Source organism: Pelobates fuscus, chromosome 1 (assembly GCF_036172605.1).
Source record: "Pelobates fuscus isolate aPelFus1 chromosome 1, aPelFus1.pri, whole genome shotgun sequence".
NCBI classification, from domain to species: Eukaryota; Metazoa; Chordata; class Amphibia; order Anura; family Pelobatidae; genus Pelobates; species Pelobates fuscus.
Genome location: NC_086317.1, coordinates 385,617,663 through 385,636,429, shown reverse-complemented (window position 1 = coordinate 385,636,429; position 18,767 = coordinate 385,617,663). Strand labels below are relative to the sequence as shown.

The following is an 18,767-nucleotide window of genomic DNA, read 5'->3' as shown; positions in this document are numbered from 1 at the left end:
CCCTTCAACTGATACACTTTCTTGATGCATTAGGTCTGTTTTAGGCCTGTTTTGAACACAGCGGTTCATTCAAATGGATTCATCCTAAAAAAAAGAAAATTTGGTTCTGGCTATTCTCAAGTTTTGTCCATATGGTGTTTCTGTTTTAACAAAATTAGTCCATGCAATTGTTTCGGGAAAAACTATTCGGCCAAACCAAAATGGAGCATAAATTAACCAGTTAATATTCAGTATATATTTTGCAATATACTGATAGGCACATCTTCATGACATTTAGTTCACAGATCAAGTGAATGAATATGTAATATGAAAATATATGCTCCTCTGTTTTCCCCCTCTGTTAGTCACTTAGCACTTGATTTGTGGGGAAAAAACATTTAGTGACTGTCCTGTAACTATCAGTCATCTTTTTACCATTAATCATCTTTTGGATTACTCCAAATCACGATACGAATTAAAGGGTTTAGTCCATTTTTTTTCTTCATGATTTGTCCATATAGCGTCTAAGAGTTTTGAATTTTGGACGAATCACTGATCACTCAAAATGCGGACAAATCGCAATTCATTTGAAACCAAACGCACATGTCTAGTTGACAATGCACGCTTGAATTTAAAAAGATTATACAATAATATACTAATATATGTCGGTGGACAACTTCCAGAGTAGGTATTTTTGAACATGACGCCTCATTTATACTCGTATTCAAGTAAAGCGCATTGTAAGTAACACAACTTCTTCCAACTAGGTAGCAGGAAACGTCAGATAAATTTATCGAGAAAGTTAAGGAATAAAAATCATTCACAACAGCCCTACAAATAAAACAAGAGCAAAATGGATTTTCACATACAAGAAGCTATGTAGCATTATGGATAATGTAGTCAGGGATGAAGTCCCTTGTGAATTAAGACGATCAATCTTGTTCCGACCAACAATGACAGATTTATTTGCACATGTTGCACTCATTTATACAGGATCATAAAAGAAGACACATTTCTGCATCTCAAGACAAGTAAACAATATCTGGCCAAAATGTTTACACAGAACAAATATACTCTTTGTTAAATTAAATGTAGGGCAGCTCATCTTATTACTAGTTTAAAACACAGTAAAGGTGAGCATAAATCTGATATTTTACATCATGTGTCAGATAACATGTCCTCCTAATACTTCAAATAGTGTGGCCACCATGAATTAAATCTGTCCATGGAGAACTGCCGTGAATGGTACAGGACAACTGCTACAGAAAAGAGATGCATTTTGGTCTAATATATCAGACTGACCATGACCCCATTTTCCTGCATTTCCACATTCAAGACCCTTGTTGTGGCACTTGACTGAACAACATAGGTTGCAGAGCCCCTAGTCAACTATACTTTACCAGCACACTACGCAATTACGTTACTGGAATCAAACATCAATATGTCTCATGAGATGCTTTGGTAAGCCCATATGATCATACTATGTGGAGAATTCATCAACTATACTTCAATTATTAAAGGTATAAAACTCAAAGTAGCCAAAATGGTAAAATTAGAGGTGTAGTTTGTTACATCTAGTGGGCAAAAAAGGGTCCTAAAGACTCTTTAGGCTCCTCAGTTAAAAATTAACAGTTTATAAAAAAAACAATGAACGAATAAAAAAATAAATAAAAACATAATGTTTTTTCCCAAGCTTTATGTTAGACGATTTCCCACTTTGTTTTTTTTTTTGTTTTTTGTTTTTTATAAATCCTTAAAATGGCCCTCAAATTCACCTGTAATTTAGTACCAACAAAGAATCGTTTCTGGATCATAGTCTTCAAGACTGATACAGTTGTCAACTCAGATTCTTCTCACAAATAGGAAATGAGGACACATGGTGCATGTCTGGCAATTTCCGTGATCCACCAATCAAATGCTTCTCACAGAGCAGCATTGGATGCCCACAGTATCTGGTACTTTTATGTCAAATACATTTAGCAATTGATTCTATGTCTTCTTAAAGGTACTAGCAGGTGTAGAATCAGTGTTGTTTCTAAAAAGAAAAAAAAAAGGCACAGTTTTTATTTTAAAGGCAGCTGGGGTAACATTCAAATTCATGTCATTAAAATTATCCTGACATTGGGTAGAATTATGGTTTATGTTGTAGACCAACGGTTCCCAAACTGTGTTCAAACTGATGTGCACGCAGAGATGCTGCTATGATCATATAATAATAGCAACGGGGAAACATTACTGCTGAACAGGGGTCCGGTCAGGTGCCGCGGTCGTTTAAGACCGCGACCGGACCCCTGTAATGTCGGCCGGCTGGAAGGAAATGACAGCCTGTCACTTCCTCCCAGCATCCTACAGGGAGGCAGCATGGGAAGAGGCAGCCGCAGCGTGAGGGGAGAGAAAAAATTCTGAAATATTAAAGGCGCCTTGAACCTAAAAAGTTTGGGAACCACTGGTGTGGACTATTTTTTTTGCCATTATGAACACTCTTTATTAAACATGGACATTCTAAATACTGATAATACATTTTCCTGTCCATATCCATGTGACTGAAGAACATTTATTCTCTAGGCAAATCTTATTCATTCCTTATTTCTTTATTTCACTTAATCTCACTAGAGAAACTCTAGATTCCATACATTAGGACATTTCTACTACAACAATTGTCTGTAAATAAAATTATTCTTCGCTTTTAAACTTTGTTTTGCTATCTTTATTCCAGTTTAATTGAAGAAAAAAATATTTTTTTTAAAGCTACAAAATATTGTGGTGCTTTTCGAATAATTGTATCCCTTTGTTGCCTGAATGGCATTTTTACTGCAATAACACAAATGTCACATCTAGAAAACCTTCTTAGTATTATACGTATTGCCTGCTGGATCCAGAATTTTTTCGCTGGTGTCATAGTGCGCCACCACAGATATTATCAACACCTTGGAATGTTTTGGGGTTATTAAATCAATAAGTACAAACCAGGACTTGTTTCCAACTTGGCTTTGAGAATATCGACCTTTGATCAAAGAGACTGTTAATTGTTTCACATTTTTTTTTAGCTAGGATTGTTGACTTTTAGATTCAGTTTTCTAACCAGGCTATTGCTTTGACATTTCTCATTTTTTAGTATAGTAGCTAATGCTATGGACATTCACAACCCAATCAAGAACATGTTTCAAATCTTTATTTTTTTTTTATTTTTTTTTTTTTAAGTTAGCTATGTGTTTTTGCATGAAAAAAAAGATTTAAGTTCGTTCCTCACCTTGCAAAATCCTTGAGAAATGTTACCAGGATTTTTCTTGAGTACATTTCTCTTACCATCTTTACCATCCTCTTAATCTAGCAATAATCCCAGTCAACCTACAACACCCATTAACCCCAGCTATCCAGCCACAGTCCATTATCCTATCCATCCAAAACATTAGCACCAGCAATCTACCAGCATCCATTAGCCCTAGACATCCATCCACACCCATTAATCCTAGGCAACCGTGAACACCCAATAATACCAAACAACCTTCAGCATCCATCAGCCCCAGTCATCCAACATATCTTAAAAAATGTCTGTCAAAATGGCGGACCGACTCCATGTACCTGCACCTCCAGCTCAGCTTCATTGAATGCTTCCTTTATTTTACTGCAAAAAGCAAGTTGTTTTACTGCTGCTAGGCTATTGCGACTTGAGGCTTCCATTCTTTTCATGCAGAAGTGAATCTCTGACAACTTATGAAAATGACGGCTGACATTCACAATAATTTTGAGAAGTAACTAAGCCAACAGCATGGATAGATCATTCAAATAACTCAGGATTAAAGTGCGAAACGACCACACGCAATTTAAAAAGCATGCAAACAATTATTACCAACTGTTCTATTCTGATTGCCTCAGACGGCTGTCCCGGTTTAGGCTTCCACACATAGCAATGTGGACCAGCCCCGCTTTACCGAATTGTATGCTGTGTGTAATTTAAATAAATAAAAGTGTGTCGATTATTGACAACATCACAGCTTGTGCCTTACGTTATATTGCACGTATGCCATTTACTTTCTGTAATCTTTCTCACCCGCAAAAATAAAGAATTAACACCAAAAAAAACCAAAAAAACATGGAAATAGCTTACTTTTTACAACCCAAAGTAAATAGGACCTGCATGTTAGCCTTCTACAAAATGTTCACAGTAGCACAAAGTTACATAGTTACATAGTTGAAAAGAAACTGGCAACCATCAAGTTCAGCCTTCCTCACATTCGTTTTTGCTGTTGATCCAAAAGAAGGCAAAAAAAAAAACCAGTTTAAAGCGCTTTCAATTTTGCAACAAACTAGGAAAAAAATACCTTCTTGACACCACAATCCCAGTTCGATATCTCCTTGGATCAAAACGTTATTACCCCACTAAATGAAAATGATATCCCTAGATATTATGTTTTAGTAAGCAATTACCCAATTGTTGTTTAAACATCTGTACAGACTCTGATAAAACCACTTCTTCAGGTAAGAATTCCACATCCTTATTGTTCATAATACAAACAAATAACCTTTGCTTTAGACTAAATCTACTTTTTTTCCTTCAAGTCTAAATGCGTGAATACGTGTCCTATGTATAGTTCTGTTTATGAATATATTTCCAGACAATGGTTTGCATTGGCCCCAGATATATTTGTATAAAGCTATCACATCCCCTCGGATGCGCCGAGAAACAAACAAATAAACTAACAAAAGATTTGCGTTTTCATGATGTTGCCCATCAATGCATAACTGCTAGAGAGCCTGAATGCTTAATCACCATCATCTTGCATGACATTGAGAATGAGCTCTCTGCCTACACTTACATTACACTTGCACTGGTTAATCTGCTGTGTGTGTTACTTTTCCGCTGTGAGCAAAATCCATGCAGTTTTCATGCAAAACACATGGACATTATGAACACGAACCCCTAAAAATACTCCAAGAGAAAAAGTCATGAAATTAAGAAAATATATATAAACTGTGTGTACTTTATGTGTGTAATTTAAATCCAAATAGTAAGCATTATCTGTGATACTGCTTCTCAGAACATTGTATGAAAATTTCTCAAAGTCTGAAATTGGGCTGTCAGTCAGCAACATTTATTTTTTGGGTGGAAGTAACAATTTTCGGAATAGTATATACTGGGGTACAAACCTTGTAATGCTAAACACATAATTTAAAAAAAAAATATAAAGAAACACTGCTTTTTGGAGTTTGCTAATTAAGAAATATTTTTCCTACACATCGATGTAAAGTAACTAGTTAATATCTACTTTTCTAAACTAGCAATAATTAAAACATTCATTCTGATAGCTGCTGCAGCCTAAAAGTACTGCTATTTACATAATTATTTGGATCAACATTTAACCTTTTCAGAGATAAAAATGTCTAATCCAGGCCATCCTATTATTATTATGTTCATTTTTATAGGAATACTGGCCCTCAGTACATTGTAATGTGGATGCCATAATTTGGCCATGCTACATGAATTGTGAATTAAGAATAACACATTCATAGCATGGCTACAATACATTACTCATTTGTACATGACATGCTGGCAACGCAGCTAAGACGGAGGTGGGGGGGGGGGGGGACGACTGCAGGCCATTACAAACGACTTGCTCTTTAGTAAAAGTGTAAGCATAATATGTATCTATGTGGATATAAGGGTTGGAGAGAAAATATAATTAATGGTTATAGCTAAAGTGGTGACATGACAGGTGCATAGTCGCCATATGGGCAGGCGGAATCAGGACAAAACCCCCACATTCCTAACCCATTAAAACGCGTACAATAGGCTATATGGGTCATAACTGCCCACAGCTTTTATTAGATAGTAATAAATTACCATAGAAAAAAGGTCATTTCCCCACACCCCGCCATCAAATCTGTATCCTTCAGTTAGATATAAAAGGCAATGACCCAGATCATATAAATAACATATAACAGTATTCCAACATGAACATAACTTAAAGTGCAAATATTTGAATTACCCATGGTAGGGGTATACCCAGACACCCCTACCCACCAGGTTCTGAGCCGCCGACAGGGCTCGGAACCTACCAAACTTACCAAGAACCATATTCACCATTTCCATAACCATCTTAATGGGATGTCTATTTCCTATCCTTCAGCTCCCTATCCTGCCGCTTTGACAGAACGGGACAACCCAACCATACAAAAACCCAGGGAGGGAGGGAGGGACAAACTCAGCCAGGCAGGCAAGTTAAAAGTGGTTTTTTTCTAAGATGGCTGCCTAATTATATAGCCCAACCCCTAGCCCTCAAAACCACCAATCCCTGCTTGCTTCCTGCTATGCCCTCCTCCTAGCCCTGACAAGGCCCATTTCCACTAAGCTGCGCTTTTGCTTCATGGGGCTACATTATTAATTTAAATATTCATCAGTGGTCTAGATCAAATGATTAAATAAAGTTAAATAAAGAATAAAAATCACTTTATTTTATTTTGTCAATTATTTAACTGTTATTACAGAATATATCGTGTTGTGTATACTGGGACAGTCACATGTTTCAATTATTAATAATATCATCGATATGATGTGCACCTAAACAGATGTGCAGATTGTACAGGTGTATAGATAAATCAATATTTTTACACCTCTGCTGCTTCACGTTCTGCTGCCGCATCGCTAACTGTGATGGGATTTCTGTGTGTTAGAAGGTGTCAGACTTGGCTTCCTTTGCATTCTTTTACAGAATGTTTTGCTACTTACTACAGCACAAAGTATTGAGCGAATAACTGGAAGATTAAACTGGGATTCTGAAATAATTCCAACAATGTTAAAGCTATGTGTGATTTTGAAGCCACGTGTGGTAAAAAAAAAACAAAAAACAAACAAAGTATTGAAAAATCAATCAGCTCTGTGCAAGATATTATCTGATGATGTTACAACTTACAGATGCTGTTAAGAATACAGGGCTCTTAGAATTCTATCAATCAGTACGCAAAATGTTATAGCTAGTAGGGGGATATTGAGGCCTGAAGTGAAGGGTTATGCGCTCTAGTGAGGGGTTAGGTGTTTGTAGAGTTAAGTTAGGGCTGTAGAGGTAGGTTAGGGACTGTAGTGGGAAATGAGAGATGTAGTAAAGTATAAGGGCTGTAGAGGTTTAAAATGGCTGTAGTAGGGGTTATGGGAGGGGGTAAATGGTGTCCAACTTATGTGAATCACGTAACCAACATTGCCCAATGAGGCTGACATGCCCAGAAAGGGTGCGGGTCTGTCCAAAGAATTGGAAGGTCAGCCTGATGTGAATGCATGTCAGTATAGATGTAAATCATGCAGACTGACGCGTTAGGGGTGTACAACACCCTGAGGTTTCTACAAATGTGTCTAATGATTACCTCACTCTAAACTTTTTGGGGTCTGTCCCCTAGCACTCACTTGTCCACTCCTCTCCTTACATTCTTACTAGCAGGCAGGTGCAACTGGTATACAGTCAGGGACAGAGAAAAGATGGATGTAAGTGAGTGTAGAAGAAAGTGGACATTTCACAGTGTTAGAGAGACCCAAGCAGCAAGAGCATTTGCAAAGTGTGCAAAATCAACTTTACCTTAACTAATGTCATTGTTAGCCAGTCCACACGTCCCTCCATAGGTTTCCATAGGTTTCCATATTTAATTCCCTCTGCATAAAGCAAGAGTATGTGAAGAGTGAAAAAGAAAAAAGAGAAAAATAAAATGATATATATATATTTAAATCAATGGGCCATCAGTCACTATGTTAATCTGGTCCTGCTGCCACCTACTTGCGAGGGTCACAAGAGGGCTGTTTAGAAGCTCCCACCTATGTTTCACTATGTTCCCCCATCCCAAAGCTCAAGGGATGGGGAATGGTGGGAAGCTGGAAGCACAGATCCATATCTGCTCCTATATTAAATCTTCACCCACTGTCATGCTCATGGAGGATTAGACACACCATTGATGGTATTACAGCTGGTGCAACCACATCAATTTCATAATAATAATAACTGTGATAAGATGGCCACAAAAGGAACATGCCGATCTGAGACGCTTATATTGTTAAGTGTGTGTTATAGGTTTGGGGGTGTCTTTATGGTTTTCCAGATGAACAAGTGGTTTGTTTGAGCAACGCAACAGCTTTTCTTACAAAATTCTGTTTTTTTTTTGTTGTTATTGTTTTTTTTTTTTGTTAAAGTAGTAATGGTCTTTCAATGTTTTGGAAGAATAATAGACAGGTTGGGAGTGTAAATATGTCAATGCTTACTCCAGTGACAGGAACTTTGCTTCCATTCCTTTTGTAGCCATTTAAGAGATGTTTCATCTCATTAATGCTTTTAAACTTTCTCAAAACAATTTGTGTTTGTCTTTGTGAATACATTGTCTACATAGCTGGCCCAGGTAACCTCTAGGTTAAATGTAATGACAGAATAAGTGGAAATGCATGATAGGAAACTCCAGTCCCATGAAAAGGAGGAAGATAATTCAGCTATTGAGGTTGTAGTTGCTCAGGAATCAAGAGATGGAGATATGAGAAATAGGTATTTTAGAGCGTGTGTTATGAGTTTGGGAGTGTGTACTAAATATTCTCTTTCAGTACAATGGATAGCTCCACATAGCTCTAGTAATAAGTGTGAACTTTGGATTTGAGTCTGTTGGCGCTGAGGTGGTGCAGTCGGATCTCTCATGGGAAAGACTGAGTTTCAAAATTTAGGGCAAAAAAGCTGATTCTGAACAATTTATTTTATCTTAAATTTTAGTGAACCCCTGTGTGCTCAGTTACATCCTCTGAATGCTGGTGCTGACAGGCAGCCCTATATATAGATTTTCTCACTTCCTACGGTCGCCTATTTATTGTGTGTTGCCTTCTGTCTGTTTACTCTTATTTAACTTTTGTTTCTGTGTACATTAGTCCCCATAGAATGATGACCATATGCATTGCAGTCTATGAGTAGAATGAACATTTGTCCTAGTATAATGTTATTCATTCTTAATGGAAGTGCATGAAGAGAATGCACATTCACTTCACATTCGTCCATAGTGAAAGAACCATATCAATGTATATTCTCAACATGAATGCATATCGAGAAAGGACAACATGCTACCTGTATTATGCTGCTAAGGGAGCATCTGTAGTAAACACGAAATGCGTCCAGTTTTCCTTTAACCTTTTTATTTTTCTATTCCCCCATCTTTATTATGTATCATTCATTTTATGGTGTGTGGATATTTTTATGTTTTGTGTTTTGTTAATGTTCGTTTTTTATGATATTTAACTGAACCAATGTCTTCAGAATTCATGTAAAGTATGTATATATCGTATTTTGTGCAGAATAAACCATCATTTTTCAAGGAACTTCCACAGCATTTTGGATTGGATAATATATGAATGCTATTTTAGCTTTTGTGACGTGCATTGCTTATCATGCTAACTGCATGCTTGTACAGCTATCTTGGTGGAATATTGTCCTTTCTCGATGCACCTCTTAATTATAATGCCATTTTTAGGATATTTTTAGGATAATGCTATTTATTGACGGCGTTTCTTCTGCACTTTCCTCTATAAATGCTTACAATTATTCTGGCTCCACGGTACATTGTTTCCTTGCTGGCCCACAAAATGCTTTCTCTAACTTTGTGTTTGTTATACGATAATAAAATCAATAAATACATAAAAAGAGAGAAGAAACAGAGCGGCCCCTAGAGTCTTCAACGAAAAAAAATAAATTGATTTTCACTGGTGTTTACAAAAGCTGTCAGAAATATTATTCAATAAATACGCCTCGTTTAATCCTTTTTTTTTTTTTTTTTCCACATTAATTCTATCTATTTTGCTTGTACTAGCACTGGTAACCGATAAGATATAATTCCCAAAACTATAATTGGAAATATATGTATTTAAACAATAGGTTTTTTATTTTTAAACATTCATTAAGCTATAAGCTGAGTGGGAATACTGCTAAAATATAGGATATTATAAAAAATAAAAGCAGTGCTGCAAATATACTTCAGTCTAATAAATAAAACTGAAATCTGGAAGCATAATGAAATTGTGGGGAAAATTGCATAATAAAAAAAAAAAAACTGGAAAAAATGCAATAATGACGATCCCATCATATTTTCCTGTCAGGATTATCAAGACAAAATAGGTCTTATTCTGTGATATTAAATAAGGAACAAGCACAATAATGAAATAATAAAGTGAATATTTAATGTTATTTTCTTAGTTAATTCACATTCAGCATGGTCTTTGTTTATTTATGCCATGAAATGGTTAATAATACAGATTAAGATACTGAGATAGATACATTTTAAATGGCCTTATAAAAATGTAAAACTGTATTCTTACATGTGCGCTGTTCCTTAATCTGTACTATGTATAAATTTCGGTCTCTACGGCAGCACCATTTCTGAGAAATGCATGTTTCGGGTGTCCCCCAATTCCCTTTTTGTCTTTGCTATGAAAGGGTTAATGGTCAGTTTTACTGGAGCTATAACTCATTGTAAATTCAGTCCTTCGTATTTATCATTTGGTTTAAATTGTAACTGATTTTACCGGCTCACCAATTGAGGTCTTTGTCAGTTTGTCCGTTTTATTATTTAGCGATTCGTTTATTTTACCTGGTATATTTTTCTTAGTATGCTTTTAAACAATTTCATGCTAATTAACTTCATATTTATTGAATGTATGAATTCTTATGAATTATTAATAATAAACTCTTGGAGTCGCTTTTTATTAAACACTGGACATCTGAATGCTCATATTTTAATATACCTCATTCAAAATAAGCAAATACCCAGGTTCATTGTTTAAGAAAAACTACGTGCTGTGGGTTTGCACATCCTCAGCTCTGAAATTTGCAGTTCGGAGAACTACTTCTCTTCAATGTTGTAGTGAAATCATTGCTTGGTATGTAGGTGTGAGATTTACTTTGGTCTGGGAGAGGAATTGCTGAAAAATGTGCAATTAGACCATGTTGTGGTTATAAAGCTAGATCGGATGAAACTTGTGCATATTTTGGCTGGTTTTATGCCCCCTTTAACCAAGGACTTTTATCAATGATTTATCCTATAGATTAGCTGTGATATTTAAAATTCATGCTTATTGGAATTTTCAGTCATATACACAAATATCTATAAACATTGCAATACTAAGGACTTACGTATGACTGTTTATGGGACAGAGTTCTGAAAGTGGAACAATCGGCAAGAGTGTTGGTCCATGGTGACTGCTCCACTTTCATATCTTTGACTCAGAATTGTACTTTACACATTACCCCACAGTATTATGTCATATACTTTGAACTGCATTTGTATGACATAAATGTTGATCTGAGAATATTTTAAATTCGATTTAAAGGAAGACTCTGAGCTCCACAACCACTTCATCACATTGAAGTGGTTACAGTGCTTTGAGTTCTGCTCGGGGGTTCTCCAGCCACCCACAGTTCAGTCTTTCTCTGCAAGTTGGACTGATGTTTTTGTATTAGTTTGAGCAGCAATTGTTGACAGCAATTGACTGAGACCATACGCTGGTTGCTCTCAGCCTATCACAACTGCCCCTCTACTTTAGCCATTCTACCAGAAGGGGCCAGGCTGCAGGTGCCCGGGAATCTGATTATGATGACTAGAAAGTCCCTTTAATTTTAGGCTCTAGAATTTTAAATTCATTGTTAAATGGACTAACCTTGATGGAGGAAAAAATACAAATGGAATTGAAGAAGAAAGAGTGTAGAAATAGAAAATGGTTTCAATAGGAGTGTGAACAGTGATGCTTTCTATGCTATTTATGCACCATATTTTAAATATATAATTGAGTTAGATATTGGTCCCTTCACGTATCTGGCTATGGCCAGTCTTGCTGCAGATCAGATCCTATGTATTAGTTTATTGTCTTGCTTAGAAAAGCAGATCGCCTATAAAATAACAGCAGTGTATGATCTAGATGCTTGTCAGAGTCTATATTGTTGGAAATCGTTGGGAAAAAAGAATGCGAGAGTGAAGTTATCCAAAGGAACAGAACCATCCAGAGTAGATATTTCAAGTAAGGAATCCACAGTTGTAGCGGAACCCTAGTCCTAGCAGGGACTTTCTCTCCTCTGGATCACCCAAGAGTAAAATCAGGAACAAGAAAACACCAAGTAGATATCCCACCTACTCCCCAGCAACTGGACAACACACAATTCTGGGAGTACATCTGGTTTTATTCCTGCCAGGCACGGCTTTTATACATTGTCCCTTGCATAGGGTTTCTTAGTCACAATTACAGGGCTTTTCTTCCCAAGATCCTCTGTGCCTGAGATATAATTGCGTCAGAAAAAAATATAACTTAATTATCTCTCAGGTACAGAAAAATCTATAATATTTTAAAACATCCAAAAGTTAATTTTAATAACTTCAGAACAACACAAAAGTCATATCACCGAATAGCTTGGATCTGAGGGCACACTTTGCCAAAATATCACTCAGATCCCTTCGGTGGTTCGGGAACGCCATTCAAATGATGTTTTGACCAGTCGGCTACAAGGTAATGCCCCAAAACAGTTCCAGAGAAAACAAGGCAACGACCGCTCATCTTTCGGGGGTTCTCACATGAACACTGGTGAATCCATTTCCTGTCTGTTAGTTTACGAATGCTCCCCCTGTTCGGTAGTTTATGCCTCCCGAACGGCGTTCTCCTAACTGTTCTAGAAGTTGCATGGGCAGCTGCCCTCGTTTGGTAGACAAAATAGCCGCCAATTGTTTTAAAATGTGCATTCAGTTATACGAACGGCGGCCCCACGGGGAAAGCACTTGAACGAATAAACAGCCAGGGTTGGTCATGATTATGAAGGTGCAAACAAGGGGCCACGTAGCGAGAGGGTCAAAAGCTGAACAAAAGGGAATAAAAGTATATTTGAGTTCTCCATTCGCTACAACAGTGACCATAACTATGTTTATTGGATTTTAGGATAAAATGTTGAAGATCTGTTGAGTACCAGCAATACTTAAATTATAGGTGAGTTTCTCTAAAATAGAAAGTGTACAAGAGTAGTGATTTTAATGCAAAGCTTAGATATATATTTATATACATCATGTTCCTTTGGGAGATTAACTCCTTAACGCCGTTACGACGTACCATGCCGTCCCGCATTAAAAGGGCTTTAAAGCCGTTGCGGCGGCATGGTACGTCGTAACGGCTTAAGCCCCCAGGAGGAAAGGTGTACTCACCTCCGCTGCGATCCTCTTCTGGGGGGCTGCCTGAGAGCCCAGGCAGCCCCCCTCCGGCAAATGAGGCTCAAAGAGCGATCACATGGCCCCCTATAGCTGGCTATGGATCTGCCAGCAGGGGGACTGTCTGAAATATCAGACAGTCCCCCTGCTGGTAGGAAAGTAAAAAAAAAAAAAATTAGACATGTGTAAAATTAAATTAAATATATTTATATATATATATATATATATATATATATAATATGTATATATATTATATACATAATATATATACATATTATATATATGTAACGTCATACAAAGTGTATTTTAATATTAATATAAGTATATATATTAATATTAAAATACACTTAGAATGATGATACGTATATATATTATATATATATATATATATATATAATAGATGTACATATATATATTATATATAAATACGTATAATTAAAATAATAAATAAATAAAATAATAAAATAAATAAATAAAATATTGAAACAAAATTTAATATAAATTATATATGCATATGTAATTTCATTCTGACTGTATTTTGTTATTTATTTATATATATATATATATATATATATATATATATATATATATATATATATATATATATATACTTTGGCCAGTGTTTGTGACTAAGTGGCTACTAAAAAATACTAAACATACCCCACTTTCAATACCTTGGCTTGTCTACTTTTTCAAATGCTATGCCATTATGGGGGTAATTCTCATTCCTGGGCTACCACACCGTCTCAAAGGTAACATTACTAATCTGGAAAATTTCAATTTGAAAATGGAATGTTCTATATTTGACCCTGTAACTTTCCAAAACAACATAAAATCTGTTAATGGGGAGTACTCGTGACACATCGCTGATTACAAATATGTGCATTTTTTTGCAGTAAAACCTAACAGTATTATGACATTTACAGTTAAAATGTCAGACGAAAATGCAAATTTAAAAAAAAATCTTATTTTCTCACATTTTTTTTAAATTGTATTCATAATAAATTATGTTCCATATATGAATAGTTAATGATAAATTAAAGCCCTGTTTCTCCTGAACAAAATGATATATAATAAGTGTGGGTGCATATAATTTGAAAGAGGGGAACTACGGGTGAACAGACATATAGCGCAAATTCTAGTTTTTGTTTACGTTTTGTTTTGATCAGAACGTGCACTATTGACTCCGTCCTGAAGGGGTTAATACATAACGATGCTATGCTTCATTTCTACCTTTTTAACAAATGAGAGGGATCCACAGAAAAACAGTTAAATATCTTACTGAGTAAGCAAGCATACATTTTTACGGATAGCTTTGTTTTTGCCCCATGTCTGCCAATCAAATGGTTGAGCAAATGAATGTGTCACCTTTGCAGATTCAAACCTGCACCTTCTCTGCCTTTTCTTAACCCAGTCTAAAATGATCAAGGCAGTGTCAAGCTTGTTCTTAACCTGCACCCTTGTCCTCAAATAATAGAGATCCTGTGTGTGGCATTTCACATGAATGGTCACAGCATTTTTTTTATAGCTCTATCTTCTGAACAATACAGGATAGATTTAACCAATCTATCCTGAAAGAAAACATAGGCAGATTAATAATAAAAAGACTTCCAGTTACTAAAATAAAGCAAATACTACACATAAAATGAACTTGTTAAAACATAGAAAATGCTACACATTTATTAAAATAGAACAAATCAAGCAAAATATTAGAGACATAGTCATGCCTAATGTGTGGTACTTTGAAACTGCCCTCTTTATTTTAAACTAGAATAAATGCCCCACTCTTCAACAGTCAGAACTTAGTCACCCCTCACTGTAAAAAATATCCATCAAGATTTAGCCTTTACAACAGGACACTAAGCAAGAGTCCAGTTCCCTACTATGTCGATGGTGTGCTAATGCACAGTATACAGCCGCACAAATAAGATTGTGACAATGAAAAATCACAGGAACGTGTGGTGCAATGTCAAAAGGACACTCTCAGCACAGAAACATTTTTAGCTTAATGAAGTGGTTTTGTTCAACAGATCATGTCCCAGCAGTCTCACTGCTCAATTCTCTGCAATTGAAGAGTTAAATCACTTTGTTTACGTAGTCTTAGCCACACTTCCCCTTGCTGTGAGTCACATTGCCTCCCCACACAATTCCTTAAAAAAACATTTTTAGCTTCCCTTATTGCACAGTATGTTTCATTTAGAATGTATTACCTCCTGGTCAGTTTATTGCCTGGTAGAGCCAACAGAAACCTCATGTGTGTCATTGAAGTTCAATTAACAGAGCTAAGGTAATATCTTCTAAAGTAAACACACTAAGCTGTAAGATCTGATTGAAAAATATTATTTTTTTAAATAAAAATTATTTTTTTTATGGAGGCTGTATAAGTCACAACCAGGGAAGATGTGTCTAGGGCTGCATAAACAAACATCATTTAACTCCTAATGGTAGATACTTATGTGGTGATGATGCAGGGGCATGATCTATACACCGAAACAGCTTCTCTAAGCTAAAGTTGTGTGATGCTTAAAGTGTCCCTTTGCATATGTGTAGGCCAATTTGTTCCAAAATTAGAATATTACAATACTTAGAATCCACAACTTTGATCTGTGTGACCTCTGGTTCAATACTGAAACAAATATTGTTTTCAAGCATTTTTGTGTCCTACTTAGGCTGACTTTGTAGTATAATCAAGTACAGCCATAACACCTCCACTACTTGTGTAGCTACTCCAGAATATTATCTACTGAAACCACAATCATTAAAGGAATACTATAGAGTCAGGAACACAAGCATGTATAGTGTTAAAAACACAAACACAAACACAATCCAACCCCTCTGCTCCCTTGCACCCCTAAATATAGCAAAATCTTACTTTTACACCAGTCTGCTGCTGGCTCTGCCTCTGATCTTCCTGCTTGGCTGACATCATCAGAAGTGGTGTTCTAAGCCAATTACAATGCAATATGATAAGCTGTAGTTGTTCTGGTGACTATAGTGTCCCTTTAAGTTACTCACATCCCTCAGATAGACCACATATGGAGCTCCAGTAGTGTTAGCATCATGGCAGGTATAGGCCAATGCATCTTGAGTTCCACCTTTGCATACTCCCATCTACTGCAATAAACCATATATCCAATCTGCTTATATATTAGAACTCAGATTGGACAAGATTGAACTATAGATGGATTGATTGGTTCTTAGTGTAACGATATATGTTGCTGCCTATTTATACTTAATCTCAGAATCCCATTCAATTGCAATGAACTCTTCCACCAGTCACGAACAGTTCTGAGATGATATGGTTTTCTATGATATATAATACAATATGATATGAATGAGTGACTGAGACAGTATTTGTTTGTTTTCTCCTCTTCAGGTTCGGGCCAGTGCGATCGCTCAGGATGCAGACCAGAACTATGACTATGCCAGCAACAGTGTAATCTTGCATCTGGATGTAGGGGACGAAGTATACGTGAAACTGGATGGAGGCAAAGTACATGGTGGCAACACCAACAAATACAGCACCTTCTCTGGTTTCATCATCTACCCAGACTGAGAGTGGGATTCGAATGAGCTGCAAATAAATACTTCATACACTCTTTCCCCGCCAGACACTTGCAGAGCATTGCTCCAGTTACCCCTTGCCTGCAAGACAGATTGTGTTGCTCAATTTTACCCTCTCCTCACTGGAAACCCGCAGGACATCTTTTCAATAACCCCTTCTATGCTAGAGATGTCTAATATGTGTGCACAATGATGACCCATCTAGCAAACAAGAGGTTAAAAGAGCTTGGTCTTCTTCCATGTCTGAACTAATAGGGAACTTTCCTGGACTGGGGTGAAAGACTGGGAGTCTCCTTGGTTTATTCTGATCTGCAGAAGCTGCTCGTGTTTGCTGGTGATCAGCTGTTTCCTTCGGAAGACCATGGACAAACCTCTGTTCCATAATGTTGTGTTTTGGCAGATGATAGGAAGTTGGGGGCTATAGCAGGAGTTTTTAAATCCAAAGTCGTCCATCTGTATGCATATGTGTAATAATTTATTGTGTGCGTGTGTGTGTATGGTTGTGTCTGTGTGTATGCTCTGTCTCAAAATGAACTAACAGCATATGACATGGACATATATAACCAGTATACTAAAATGTGGACACCACCTGATATACCATAGGTTTAATGAAATATGGGACTCAGGAGGAGATGCATGATTCTTCAAGACAGTATGTTACTGCTTTACCAGTGATAAAGATGAGACTTTGTGTCTTATTTCTGTGATCAGGGTTATTATATACATGGCTTGTGTATCCAACCTACTTATTTGTATGGATTCCACATCACAAGTCATCTCAATCCAGGTTTCAGTTACAATCCTCCAAGATTTATTTAAACATCAGTTCTCACGTGTCCTTCATCTTACAATAAGACTGATGTTCTCCCAGGCATCTCACTATAGCATTATATGCGCCAAAGTAACTGTGTCATGTTACATCTCCAATCAATACCTGAAAGGGATGCAGCAAGTTAAATGCAAATCTACCCAAAAAGAATATTAAAAATAACCATTGACGCTCTTCTCATCACTGTAATAATGACTATAGTTTCAATACACGCAGGATTACTCTCTAAACTCCAAATAATGAATAATATAATTACAATCCAAAAATATAGACAGACAGAGCTGATTGGGAAAAATTTTCAATTTCAGTTTTTGTCACAGCAATGCCAATTTAGCATTGGTTTTGTTAGTCTTATTTTTATTCTCTAAAATCCAAAGTTTATTGAATCACCGTCATAGCGCCATTACGTCTAAAGACCGAAACACAATATATATACCACTCTGAGTTCCTGGCACTCATTTGGCATGAAGGAGACCACTGGAATTCAAATTAGTGAGTTTATACCATTTCACCCTTGTGTCAGAGGAACGTGCTCTGTATCATAGCATATGCTTTGCTCACAGCTCTGACACACAGTGTTAAAGCTGGTGTAAATGTGAATGCCACTGGCCTGCTTCTGCCCCATTCCCTCTGCAATGGAAAGAGGGATGGGACACATTCACCACCAACACCAAGGACTCTAGCCCTGGACACTATGCCCCAGCTCTGTGCATGCTACTGGGTTGATGCCAACATCCCTCTGTCCCATGTCTCTTTGTTGTGCAATGTTAGCTATTGGAGTGTTTTGTACAACTACTAATAAAATACACGTGATTTCAGACCACAATATCATGTCCATGTATCAAAGCTTGATCACATATCAGAAATGCAGTTCCGCCATGACGTTTGGATATTGCGTTAGTTAGCTTTTTTTAGAACTTATTTTACAATACAGTGGACATCTTATTCCCAGGACACAGATTTCTTTGGACAACAGTGACGTCTGCATCTGCTTCTGGATTACAACTCCATCATGGTCAGCCTGCCTGGTATCCCTGGATCCACCTGTGACCAGGCTGATGGAAATAATGTTCAAACTTTTACAAATAATATACAGAATTTTCACTGCTGTGTTTAATTTAACATGTGGTCCTAAGATGTGCTCAGACTGAACTGGTCGAGGGTTAGATGTATAGCATTCAACTTTGAGCTGGAGTCTTAATCTTTCGTA

General features: G+C 36.7%; 1 protein-coding gene across 1 annotated transcript in view; it reads left to right on the top strand.

The window, feature by feature from the left end:
• C1QL4 (complement C1q like 4) overlaps positions 1-18,504 on the top strand; it is a 78,718-nt gene extending 60,214 nt beyond the window's left edge. The window contains exon 2 of the mRNA XM_063444734.1: positions 16,541-18,504. Within this exon, the coding sequence (XP_063300804.1) occupies positions 16,541-16,720 (180 nt within the window). The 3' untranslated portion in view covers positions 16,721-18,504. The remainder of the gene's footprint in view (positions 1-16,540) is intronic.
• The last annotated feature ends 263 nt before the right edge of the window (positions 18,505-18,767 follow it).